Raw genomic sequence first — 10,557 nt, 5'->3', positions numbered from 1 at the left:
TACCAAAATTTAGCTCACACAAAGATTATTCCATATCCTGTACGTTTTGCATTATTTATGCGCTTTATAATTCTTTAGTTAACAAATTTAGTTGTTTGTTTACGTGAGCGACAACACGTGTTCCCTTCGCCGATCCGTGTCCAGATTTAAGAGCCCGCAAACGCTTGTAAGCAGGTTCTGGGTTCCCTGTCAAGACTTTGTTGAATTTAATTCGGTACTAGAGACCGTTGAATGCAGGTTTCACTCTTAACCTGAGACACTTGCGTAGCGGGGCTTTTGATTGAGAATCTACTTCGCTCGCATTCGTTGATCCCGCCCCATTGACGTAGCTCCAAGGTATGCGGAGCCTTAAAACAGCTCGATATTGTTCTTGGCAGGTGCTAGTTTAGGATGGGTAAAGCACGCAAGCACCTGTTCCGCTTCACGATTACACGGCGTGATGTAGGACTGAACCGAAACGTCTTTCTATACACTCGTAGGCCGGTGCAGACGTGAGCCGGGGCATGCCTCCCAAAGGAAAAGGCGGCGACTCCAAGGGAGGATCCAAGAAAGGCAAAGGCGCAGGAGAAGCAGCGGAAGCTTCGGACTCGAAAGGCGGCAAGCAGGCTAAAGGTGGAACCGCCGTTAAGGTGGAGTGCTTCAGACCATGTGCAATGCAACCGCCGCGGCGCCGAGCAGCTGGTCTCTGCTAAATTACAGGATCGTCGGAAAACGAGGCAGAATCAAAATCGTAAAGCACGCTCGTGGTAGAAGGTGAATTTGTTACTGTTACTGGAATGGAAGAGATGCCTAGGGAACTGACGGCCTTGCGCATTATTCTGTAGCCAGTTCTGTTAATGCTGTCAGCAAGGCATGTAGTGCAATGCGTCCACGCTGCTGTCTAGGGTGTTCGACCGGTCTGCTGCAGAGCAAATCAAGTGGTGTCTCAGCCTATAGCTGCTAGGTTCAGGAGACAGTGCTTTGTGCACATGATCCAAGCAGCAGAGAAACTTTGAGCTTGGTGGTCTCTGACATAATATGCAAATTGTTTCATCTGCGGCACGTTACTGGAGCGGTGCAGACAGCAGTGTGGATGACTGCACCAGAGCGGCCAGTGCTGCCAGCAAGTACAGTAGCTAGCTCAGTTGTCTAATACGGGTGTTACACGGCGCGCATTCGATCACGATTAAACCGAATTCGGATCGAATTTCTCTGTCGCGATTGGCTCCTTTGCGGAAGCTGCGGGACGGAGCCAGTCGCGGTGTGTGAAACGCTTGCTGTCGTGCAAGTGTTTTCGAAACCTGCATGTGGTCCCTGGGGATTTTGAAAAAAGCTTGAAGGGGACTGTGGGAGCCGCACTGGTAAAAAGGCACAGGCGAGGCTTTTGCTGAAACCCGCTTGTGTGAGCTTTGATTATCTGAATTGATTTATAACGACTCAATTTGCACCCGCATAAACAGACATGGTATTTGATAAAAATGCCCGCTTTTGTACATTAAGTTCTTTATAAAGTTTTTCTGTGTGATGTATATTACTCAAAATATTAATAATCACCTCGTCATAGATGAGTGTTGCTGACTGCCACGTGTATATACAGAGGTGTGGGCAGCAAAGCTTCACCAAGGCCTTTAGTCCATAGTCCTCAACATAGTTGATGTTGAAATAAAGATAATTAATTGAAATTGACTTCACTTTCACTAAACGTTGGTAGCTTTGTTCCGTTGCAAACCACTGGCTACATGTGGACTGTGAGTGGCAGATAGATAATCACTTTGTGTCGAGCGGAATAAGGGTGGAAATAAATAATGTGGACAAAGCAGATGCTTTGTCCTGTCCATATTGTTTCTTTCTGCCCTTGTTCCTCTCAATGACGCAACATGATGCACCAACTAGCCCAGCATTCAATGCTTCTACATAATCATAGTTGGGCACATGCGAGCATATAATAAATAAGTTGTTGCATGTGTCACTTCTTGTTTGCTATGCATGGTACTGCCTAGAAAAAAAAAATATGTGCTTGAGGGCATTTCTCTATTACCTGTCTGTATTCGCATCAAGGAGTCTGCAGTGGCCTTGTGTTTGAGAACCATCAGTCTAGAGCGGACATGTAGTGTGAAGGAGAGCAGTGCCAAATCGCTGCTCTTCGTTTGATATTCATTGAGAAGCCAACAATGACACCGAGGAAGACATAGGGGAAATTACTTGTGCTTACTAATTGAATTAAAGAAATGATAAATTAATGGCAATGAAAGTGGATGAAAAAAACAATTTGTTGCGGGTGGGGAACGATCCCACATCTTTGCATTATGCGTGCAATGCTCTAACCAATTGAGCTTCCGCGGCGCGGTTTCCCCATCCACTTTTTTGGGTATTTATGTGTTCTCCTAGAACTAACCTTGGGAGTGTTAGCCAGCGCCACCACTCACAAACCTTGGCGGCGGATGTGGAACATCCATTAGAGGTTTGGTGCTTGGACCTGTGTAGCTTCTACATTCTCTGAATTGGAGACACTATGTACCTAACCAGAGATGACTCTGGAATGTCTGTTTGGTCTCCTGTTGCATCTGCATTACTCAAAAGCCTTGGAGTGGGAATTGAAACCTTGCCCTCGCTCCTGGACCTGACTTTCTCTGGGATCTTAGTAAGCCAAAATGACACAACCAGGACTAAACAGCGCTCATATTCCTAGTGGCATTGTTTCTTTTGATGGAGGTTGTATATCCACGTGGTGCACTTGTGCACAAGCATTGCCTCTAAAACGCACAGGCTTCAGCCATGTATAGATTTCTTTTGCTAACACTGATCATGTGCTCTGGACAAGTGTGCCAAGTTGTGTGTTACAATGCTTGACTGAATGTAAAATGTGTTAGGCTCATATGAAGGGCAACGTCTTTCTATGACATCACTCTTCTTTTTGGTGATGTTATGTTGTTTACAAAGCCGATGCTCCTGCAAAAGCTTGTTTGTGACTGGAATTTCCTCTTGCCAGAGAAAATTGTAACAATCTGAGGCTAGCAATCTCAGAGCATGCTTCAGGTTGTGCTGCTAGCCTCCTGCTCAGATGGCAGAGAGACTGCCATGGAAAGGCATTGTTCCCCGGTTTAGTCCCCAGACCAGAATAAATTTCCTTTTTCAGCGACGAAGCTTAACGAAAAACTGGCATTTTTTTTTTTTTGCTTTGTGCTACTTTATGTCAGTTTTTCCTTTTCATCTTGCTGTAGCTCTCTGTGATGCCATGTGTTTGCCACTATAATTTGCCACTTCTCACCGAATATAGCTTTTCAAACAGTGATGTGCTGTCTGGGATTATTTAAAGGATTACCAACACATCATTTTTTAACTTGTCTGTCTTTCATTACCTGAATGTTGAAACTCTGTAAACCCTGGACAAAATACTGGCATGCGTGGGGGCACCATAAATAATTCAGTTTTTTTTTTTTTCCAAAGCAGTTTTGGTTCTGGTACCCAGTAGGTGGATGAGTCATGACATCTGGAATCCTCAACAAATCACACCGGTGTGCGCTGGGACACCCTAGTATGGTATGGTATGATGAACCTAGTGCTCCATTTTATTTATTCGTCATCGCCCCAGTGCACACCGATGTGATTTGTCGAGGATGCCAATCGCGCTACACTGGATCGCTTTGCTCATGCAATCACTGTGGTTGCCACACATAAGCGCAGCCAGAGGAAACACGAGCAGCACTGCCGTTTGCTCTTTCATGAGCAGTGATCATGCCTAGCCTTGTCGCTACGTGATTTCAGCAAATTTTACCTCTACGTCATAATGTCATGACAATGATGCCATGTATTCCATTTCGAGACTAACGTAAGTTTTAGTGTTAGGTTAAAATACAAGTGTTTCTCAACCCTCGTACCTGCCGAGTGTCGTCCTTTCATGCGTGTGAAGCTTATGCTGGAGCTCCTAGAGCTTTGTAACTGTGTGTCAGTACTCCTTCAATGTTTCTGTCGAGTGAAAACATATTACTGTGCCCATGGCCGGACAGAATACATATATAATGAAGCAAGCCATCAGGGCACCCTCAGAATTTTCAATTAACACAGGCCTAGATTCGAGACTGTGAGTATACCCTTTGGACATAAACGTATGTGTTCCAATCACATTCTACTGTACCTATCCTCATCACCCCTCTTTTTCTCCCCTTCCCCTCCCTTCTGAGAAGTGTAGCAGGCTAGAGGCTATAACCTCGGGCCAACTTCTCTGCATTTCCTCGATACTCCTTTCTCTCTTTCCCTCTGCAGTGTGCTTTCAAGCTAGCAGCAGTCTTGAATAGGATGTAAGCTTGAGCTAGTTGGTTTGACATTGGGAATGGTATAAAGCAGCACAAAGATGAGGACCAAAGGAAGACGTGAGGTGCATAAAGGCACTGTCTCGTGTGTGTTTCTTTACAGGTAAACCCTTACAGGATGCACAGCACCCGTGTGTCTTCTGTCTTCAGTTTGTCCACGTCCTTTGTGCTGCTCTGCCATTCCTAAGGCAGTCTTGAGTCCTCGACAGTGTGTAACAATTCTGTTGTGTGTGCGCATTGTGTAGGTTCGGCACATCCTGTGTGAGAAGCAATCTAAAGCCCTGGAAGCACTCGAGAAGATCAAGGGAGGCATGAAATTCAATGAGGTGGCCGCCACCTACAGTGAGGACAAAGCTCGCCAGGGGGTAAGCATCCTTGCTACATCGGCAGTAGTGTCTTTTATCCTAGCATTCTCAATGCCATATGGCATGAAATTGTGGATTAGTTGCCATATTCTTTATTGCAATAGCAATTATATTGACACTCCAGGTGCATTTGTGCCGTTGACGTCGCTGTGAGGTTCCGTATAAAGCCCAAGGGCGATAAAATCGCCGCCGCACACCGTATGCTGTATGTGCAAGTGAAAATGTGCGAGGGTGAGCCTCTGATTGCGGCTCAATCTCACACATGCAGCGGACGAAAGCAGGGAGGAAGTGTGTCGCCTTCCATACCGCGCAAGGCTTCGAGGAGAGGGTAGGAACTGGGGGTGTGTTCTACTCTGGGCGACCCGACTGGGCTGCTGTGTCTTGAAAGATATCTGCAGAAGTACAGAGTCAGCGCTGCATTGTGTTTTTGCGACTTAGTTCGCATTGATGCGAGCGGCTGCAGGAAGGTCACTTCGCTCGCTGCTGCTGCTGCATTTCCTTGCTGCAGCATTTCGACAATGAGTTTCCATGGTCATCGAGTGAGATGTGTTCATGTTTGCTTGTGCGCGTGTGACACCGTGCTTGTTAATTTAGTTAGTATGCCTATGTTTACAAGTTTATATGGCTGATAAAACTACTATCCTTACTTCATATAGCTGTCCGCTAATTTGCTATCACAATCGATGCGTCGCCTTTTGGGTGCAACTGCGTCTCTTTTTTTACATCTCCTCAGGGGAACCGCTATCCCTCAAAATGATAAACTTTCTGTGGAAGTTTGTGCGTGAGGGTGGGTTTACTGGCTCAGTCTATGAGTGTGTTCTTTATTTATGGCTTGAACATGGCTTTAACAGATGTGTGAAATCCTTTCCTCATGTTGCGATTAGCACATTAAAACTAACACGCATATGCCCATATTTTAAAATCTGGAAGACGCTTCGGTAATCTCCTGAATGTGTTCTGTACTTTCTAGATAAAGCTTTCAGTTAAATGTAGTGCACGTGTCACAACCTGGTTTCTCCATCTTTTTGCACTAAATATAAAGCCAGTGATGTTCTTGTGTCAAAAACCTTTGACTCTCCCTGCCACCTGGGTCAGTAACCCAGATTATGGCTACTTGCTCCCTTTGCAGCAATGGTGGCTCGGTGTGGTGAGCCTTGCGAATGAAATCGGTCTGTTCATTGCGGTAGGGTGCCCCACATCAAGTCAAAAAGCAGCACACTGCAGCCTGCCAAGTCATATCCAAATTCCACTGCTGTGGCTCAGTGCACTGAGTACAAGGTCACAGGTTTGATTCCCAGTCAAGCTGGCTGTGTTTCATAGGGGACAGAATGCACAAATGTTCTTGGACCGCGCACTGAGTGTGTGTCAAGGAAACCGAGGTGGTCAAAATGAGCCCAGAGCCCTACGGTACAGCAACCTGTGTTGCTTCAGCACACTCTCAATCATGCCACATTCAGACCTGAGACGCCTTTTCTTAAAACTGACCAACATGTTGGGATGTTTTTGAAGCAGTACTATATGCCCGAGGAAGTTTTCGAAAAAAAAAAGACCGAATTTGAACGGAGACACAGTAGGTGCTGTGTTTACTTTCCCTATCCCTCCTCAATTTGTCAGCTCCTGTCAACTGGGGCAGCACTGGTACCAGTGTCTTGCCTATCGCTCCATTCAGCGTTTGTCATTCCGTGTTGTGCTTATGGTAACTCATCAATGGTGGTGTCTCACAAAGGCACCCAAGGAGGCGGCAAAGGACCAGTGATAAGATGAGTGGGATCCATTAAGAAATGCTGCTTCCTCGTTTCCTGGAAAACCGCATGCATGTGCCCAAAGGCTGACATCTATGGGCCATCACACTTCACGGAATTTCATCACTGATGTTGCTTAAGGAAAAAAAAAAAGACGATGACTGCCAATGTTAGCGATTAGCCTAACGCTTCTAGAAAGCTGTATTCACTTTTCTAAAGAAATGGTGTGTTTGAAGGCACATGTTTGTTGCAGTGAGGATATTTTAGTTGTTTATTATACCTTAAAGGGGCCCTGAACCACCTCTCGGATTTGGAGAAAAGACATAGTCCGCAGATGGCATACGCTGCTGTGAATATCTCAGCCAAGTTTTGCAGTTGTGCGCGGTACTTGGAGCTTGCAAGTGGAGCACGAAGTCACCTTTCTCTCGAACGCTCTCATTTCCACACAAGCCTGCTTTTCGCTCTCTTCTGGACGCTTTATTTCGTCGTATAGCGGATTACCATACGCGGTTGCTATTTTGACGAAGTTCAATAAACAAGCTGAAGTAGGCAAAAATGTGCTTTCAAATTTCAATAATAATGATGTACTTCTGGAAGAAGCTGACTACTGTCTGCTCATGCTCAGCCACAGCAGCCTGCGTAGCAAATTAACTTTAGCCACCCTGCTTATTGGTGTTGTAACCATCGGGTCTCGCCAATTTCGACTAGTTTTGAACGCTCAACTAGGCTTGATCCACATGAAACTTAAGGTCAGACCATACTCACGCTTCCCAGCGTTCGCTCGCTCTTGGTCACTCCGGGTAGATGCCTTGGCAGGCTAATTGATAGCGCTTCAAAAATGTGCAAGTTGGATATGGCTACTCTCTGTCAGTCAAGCTGGTAAAGGACAAAGCCGGTCCGCACCTTGTAGCATGGTCAGACTGCTGCCTATGAGGGCGGGCACTCACTCAAGCCATGTCGTGCACAATGCAAACGTTGCGCGTACGTACTACTATTGCATGCAGCTGCACTCTGCTACATAGCATAGATACTGTGGCCGCTGTGGAGTGCCGCGACGAGTCCACTGGCTAAGCACACTCCGGCTCGCTGAGGACAACCGCGCTTGGATTACGTTTGGCACGTCATAGGCACCAAAATTGGAAGCGCATTTTTCGTTGACATCCAAAACCAAATTTGAACTGCGCGCCACGATGACATTTTTGAAGGCAGAGTGTTGTGGACACACCCCACTCCACCATAGCCTTCGCAGTGCAAGGCATTGAAGGAGTGGAAGCACCATGGAGGCTGTGTTTGATTGCCAATAACTCTGCTTCTGCTGAATGCATTGAAGTACTTTTTGCAGAAAAGTATTTCTGAAATAGCCTATTTTCACTTCACATTTCTTTCTCCACTTCAATAAATAGTGGTTCAGGGTCCCTTTAAGGGTCTTGATGCGAGTCGTTACATGAGGGTAGTATGGTGGCATTTGTTGTTTGTTCACGTAGTTTCAAATAGAACAGAGCCATTAACTAACACATCTGTAGTGGTAGTATAGGTGGCTAAACATGTAAGCCAATTCATCATATGAGGGTTGTCTCCAGCAGCACGAGCGTCAGCATCGAAGGCAAATGCCATCTTCCTCTCCCGCTGCTGCCACTAGGGGTGAGGGCAGTGAGAGAAGAGGAGAGCTGGCCTCCCCGAGTGTTCCACCATTGCATGTAAACTTCAGATGCCAAAAAGTTCTCATGCAACAGCACATGCATCTCGGAGAGCTATAATAGATGGTGTACGGCCCCGATGCCTGACGAATGCAACTCTCGAAAGTGCATGCCCTTTGCATCAGCACTATTGTATCTGTAGCAAAAGTCCGATTACCAACTACCAACCACGAAGACAGCCGAAAGAGCCAAAGATTCGCTTTGAAAAGAGTGGGCACTTCAATATCTCCCAGAGAGAGCGATGGTCGGGTACGTTGTTCAAAAAGTGTTTGTCTGCATTTAGTGGGCCGCAGTATGTTCCCGCTTTGTGCACGCAGGGCGACTTGGGCTGGATGACGCGTGGATCGATGGTCGGCCCCTTCCAGGATGCGGCCTTTGCGCTGCCTGTAAGTAGCCTGGGCAATCCTGTCTACACAGACCCGCCCGTCAAGACCAAGTTTGGCTACCACATCATTATGGTCGAGGGAAAGAAGTAGACTCATACACACAGTATGTGCTGATCTCACTGCGCTGTCCATGTTGGCCCTTCTTGTATAATAAATAAACAGGTGTCACTTTGCAGATTTCCTGTTGCACGTGCTTCTTGTTTTTTGCCGGTAGCTGCTATTTGAGCTTGTTCCTGCGCTCAAAAGTGGCAACACTGTTTGGGAGCCAACAGTGCTAACGTGGAACACAGAACAAGACAACACAGGACACTGTGCTGTAAGGAAAGAGCTTCATGTAAAAGAAATCAACTGCAATAACGAAACTAGGCGAGTTTTGTTTCCATTGTTAATGCTATTTGCTCCCAAGTATGTACCCACTTAAGTTTACAGAATGGGTGCCAAGAGAAGAGAAGTGTACTCACGGATAGCAGGGAATTAGGTGATGTGATGAAATGACAAAATTCGCAGTCGTAAGATGGGTTCAGTATGGGTAATTGGAGATAGCTGGGAGAGGCCCTCTTCCTGCAGTGGACGTGTAGATAGGCTGACGATCATGATGTAACCACTAGCTCATCTAGTTGCATTAACAAAGTTGACGTTGTTGCACGTGTATGTAATTGTTATCGCCGAAGCCTTAAAAAAAGTGCACCTCTCTGGCACCAACCTTGGTGTGCAGATGTCGCAAGGTTAACAAAAATTTGTAATAAGGTTTGTAATAAGGTCATGACAGGTTTGTACACCAAATGCGTAAGTGTATGAAGTGGTTGGTAAATATAGGAGCATCAGGCTTACATGACTCTTCTAACTAAGCCATTGGGTGATTTCTGCTAAGTTTTGAACAGAAGCAGCATTTTGCAGCTACTTGCCTATTTAATTCACAAAAAAGCCAAAGTGTATGACATCTGCGGCAATGTCACTAAAAGAAATGTGGATTTTGTTGCAATGGAATGGTGGTTGCTATCTGTCATCGCAACATACCACAAGGGCTGCCTGAAAAGTTGGCGACTATGCTTTCAGAAGAGAAGAAGCGTTGCCTGGTGTTTTCGTTGTCCTAATCCCCTTTCAAAGCACAGTTCCCTCATGCCTCCACACATCAACTCCCGTGGTCCTTCCACTTCTCAAAACAGTCCTCAAACCCCTCCTCGTGAAGTGCTGCTAGGGCAGCCATTACAGTGCACTTGACGTCCTCTCAGGTTTGGAAGTGTTTGCTTCACATGTCTTTCGATTTTAGAAACAAGCAAAAGTCGCATGGGGCCATGTACGGTAAGTAAGAAGCTTTACAGACCGCCGAAATATTGTGCCGAGCCAGCCAAAGAAGGTGGAATCATGTGAGCTGCACAAACATGGGAACAATCTTCCGTGCAGTTTCCAGGACGGCCATTATGTGAGTGTGCACCAAGTGGACTGTCCGTTTTAGTGCACACTGAATGGCTAGAGCTTGAGAGCCGACAGTGATGATTGGTGCCTGCCCTACCAGCTCCAAGTTCCATTCAATCAATCAGTGCACATTTAAAGTACTTAGACAGGTAGAAGTAAGGTCAGCACTGTGTCATCTCTACTTTGTCCTGTCTAAAGCACTGTTCAATTCCCTTCACATGATTGGTATTTGTAAAGGTAAAGCCAAGGCTACCAACATCAGGAGTGAAGGAGTGAGTATTAATTTATTCAAACTAATCGCTTTCCTCTTCGCTCTCGTCGCTTTCTTCTTCGGCTTCCTGCAGCCACTGTACGAATTTGGCACCCTAGGTTGGAAAGAGGGGAAACACACACAAAAGTTAAACCTGGCTGCACTGCCTATACGGCAGAGGGGGCAGCGTATAGTATGGTCCAATGTTAAAGAGAACACCAGATTTAACATTTCAGAAACAATTACAACTCACTTTTGATGTGAATGCCCCAGCACCACGCGAAACACTTTTGAACTTATGAAGTTGACAATACGTTCACTAAGTTGTGTCGGTTTGCATGCTAATTAGGTGTTCCATTTAAATATGGACCGTACATGTATGTGCACAGTATGTATATATGACACAAAATGC

At 45.9% G+C, this 10,557-nt stretch overlaps 2 protein-coding genes across 3 annotated transcripts in view; one reads left to right on the top strand and one right to left on the bottom strand.

Annotated features, from left to right (window-relative positions):
- Window positions 1-74: 74 nt before the first annotated feature.
- Window positions 75-8,656, top strand: LOC126540625 (peptidyl-prolyl cis-trans isomerase NIMA-interacting 4). 2 transcript variants are annotated; one of them, XM_050187467.2, is made up of 4 exons: window positions 75-166; window positions 480-629; window positions 4,535-4,654; window positions 8,411-8,656. In XM_050187467.2, the coding sequence occupies exons 2-4, from the start codon at window positions 504-506 to the stop codon at window positions 8,567-8,569; spliced, it is 405 nt and encodes a 134-aa protein (XP_050043424.1). In that variant the 5' UTR covers window positions 75-166; window positions 480-503; the 3' UTR covers window positions 8,570-8,656. The 2 variants fall into 2 exon arrangements, with proteins under 2 accessions (XP_050043424.1, XP_054932132.1); XM_055076157.2 differs by lacking the exon at window positions 75-166 and adding an exon at window positions 181-336.
- A 1,504-nt stretch (window positions 8,657-10,160) lies between these two features.
- Window positions 10,161-10,557, bottom strand: part of eIF2Bepsilon (eukaryotic translation initiation factor 2B subunit epsilon) — a 38,099-nt gene continuing 37,702 nt past the window's right edge. The window contains exon 15 of the mRNA XM_050187468.3: window positions 10,161-10,260. Coding sequence (XP_050043425.1) covers window positions 10,189-10,260 — 72 coding nt within the window. The 3' untranslated portion in view covers window positions 10,161-10,188. The remainder of the gene's footprint in view (window positions 10,261-10,557) is intronic.

This window comes from Dermacentor andersoni, chromosome 2 (genome assembly GCF_023375885.2).
Source record: "Dermacentor andersoni chromosome 2, qqDerAnde1_hic_scaffold, whole genome shotgun sequence".
Classification (NCBI taxonomy): Eukaryota; Metazoa; Arthropoda; class Arachnida; order Ixodida; family Ixodidae; genus Dermacentor; species Dermacentor andersoni.
The sequence above is the reverse complement of the archived record's forward strand: the minus strand, read 5'-3'. Positions and strand labels throughout refer to the sequence as shown.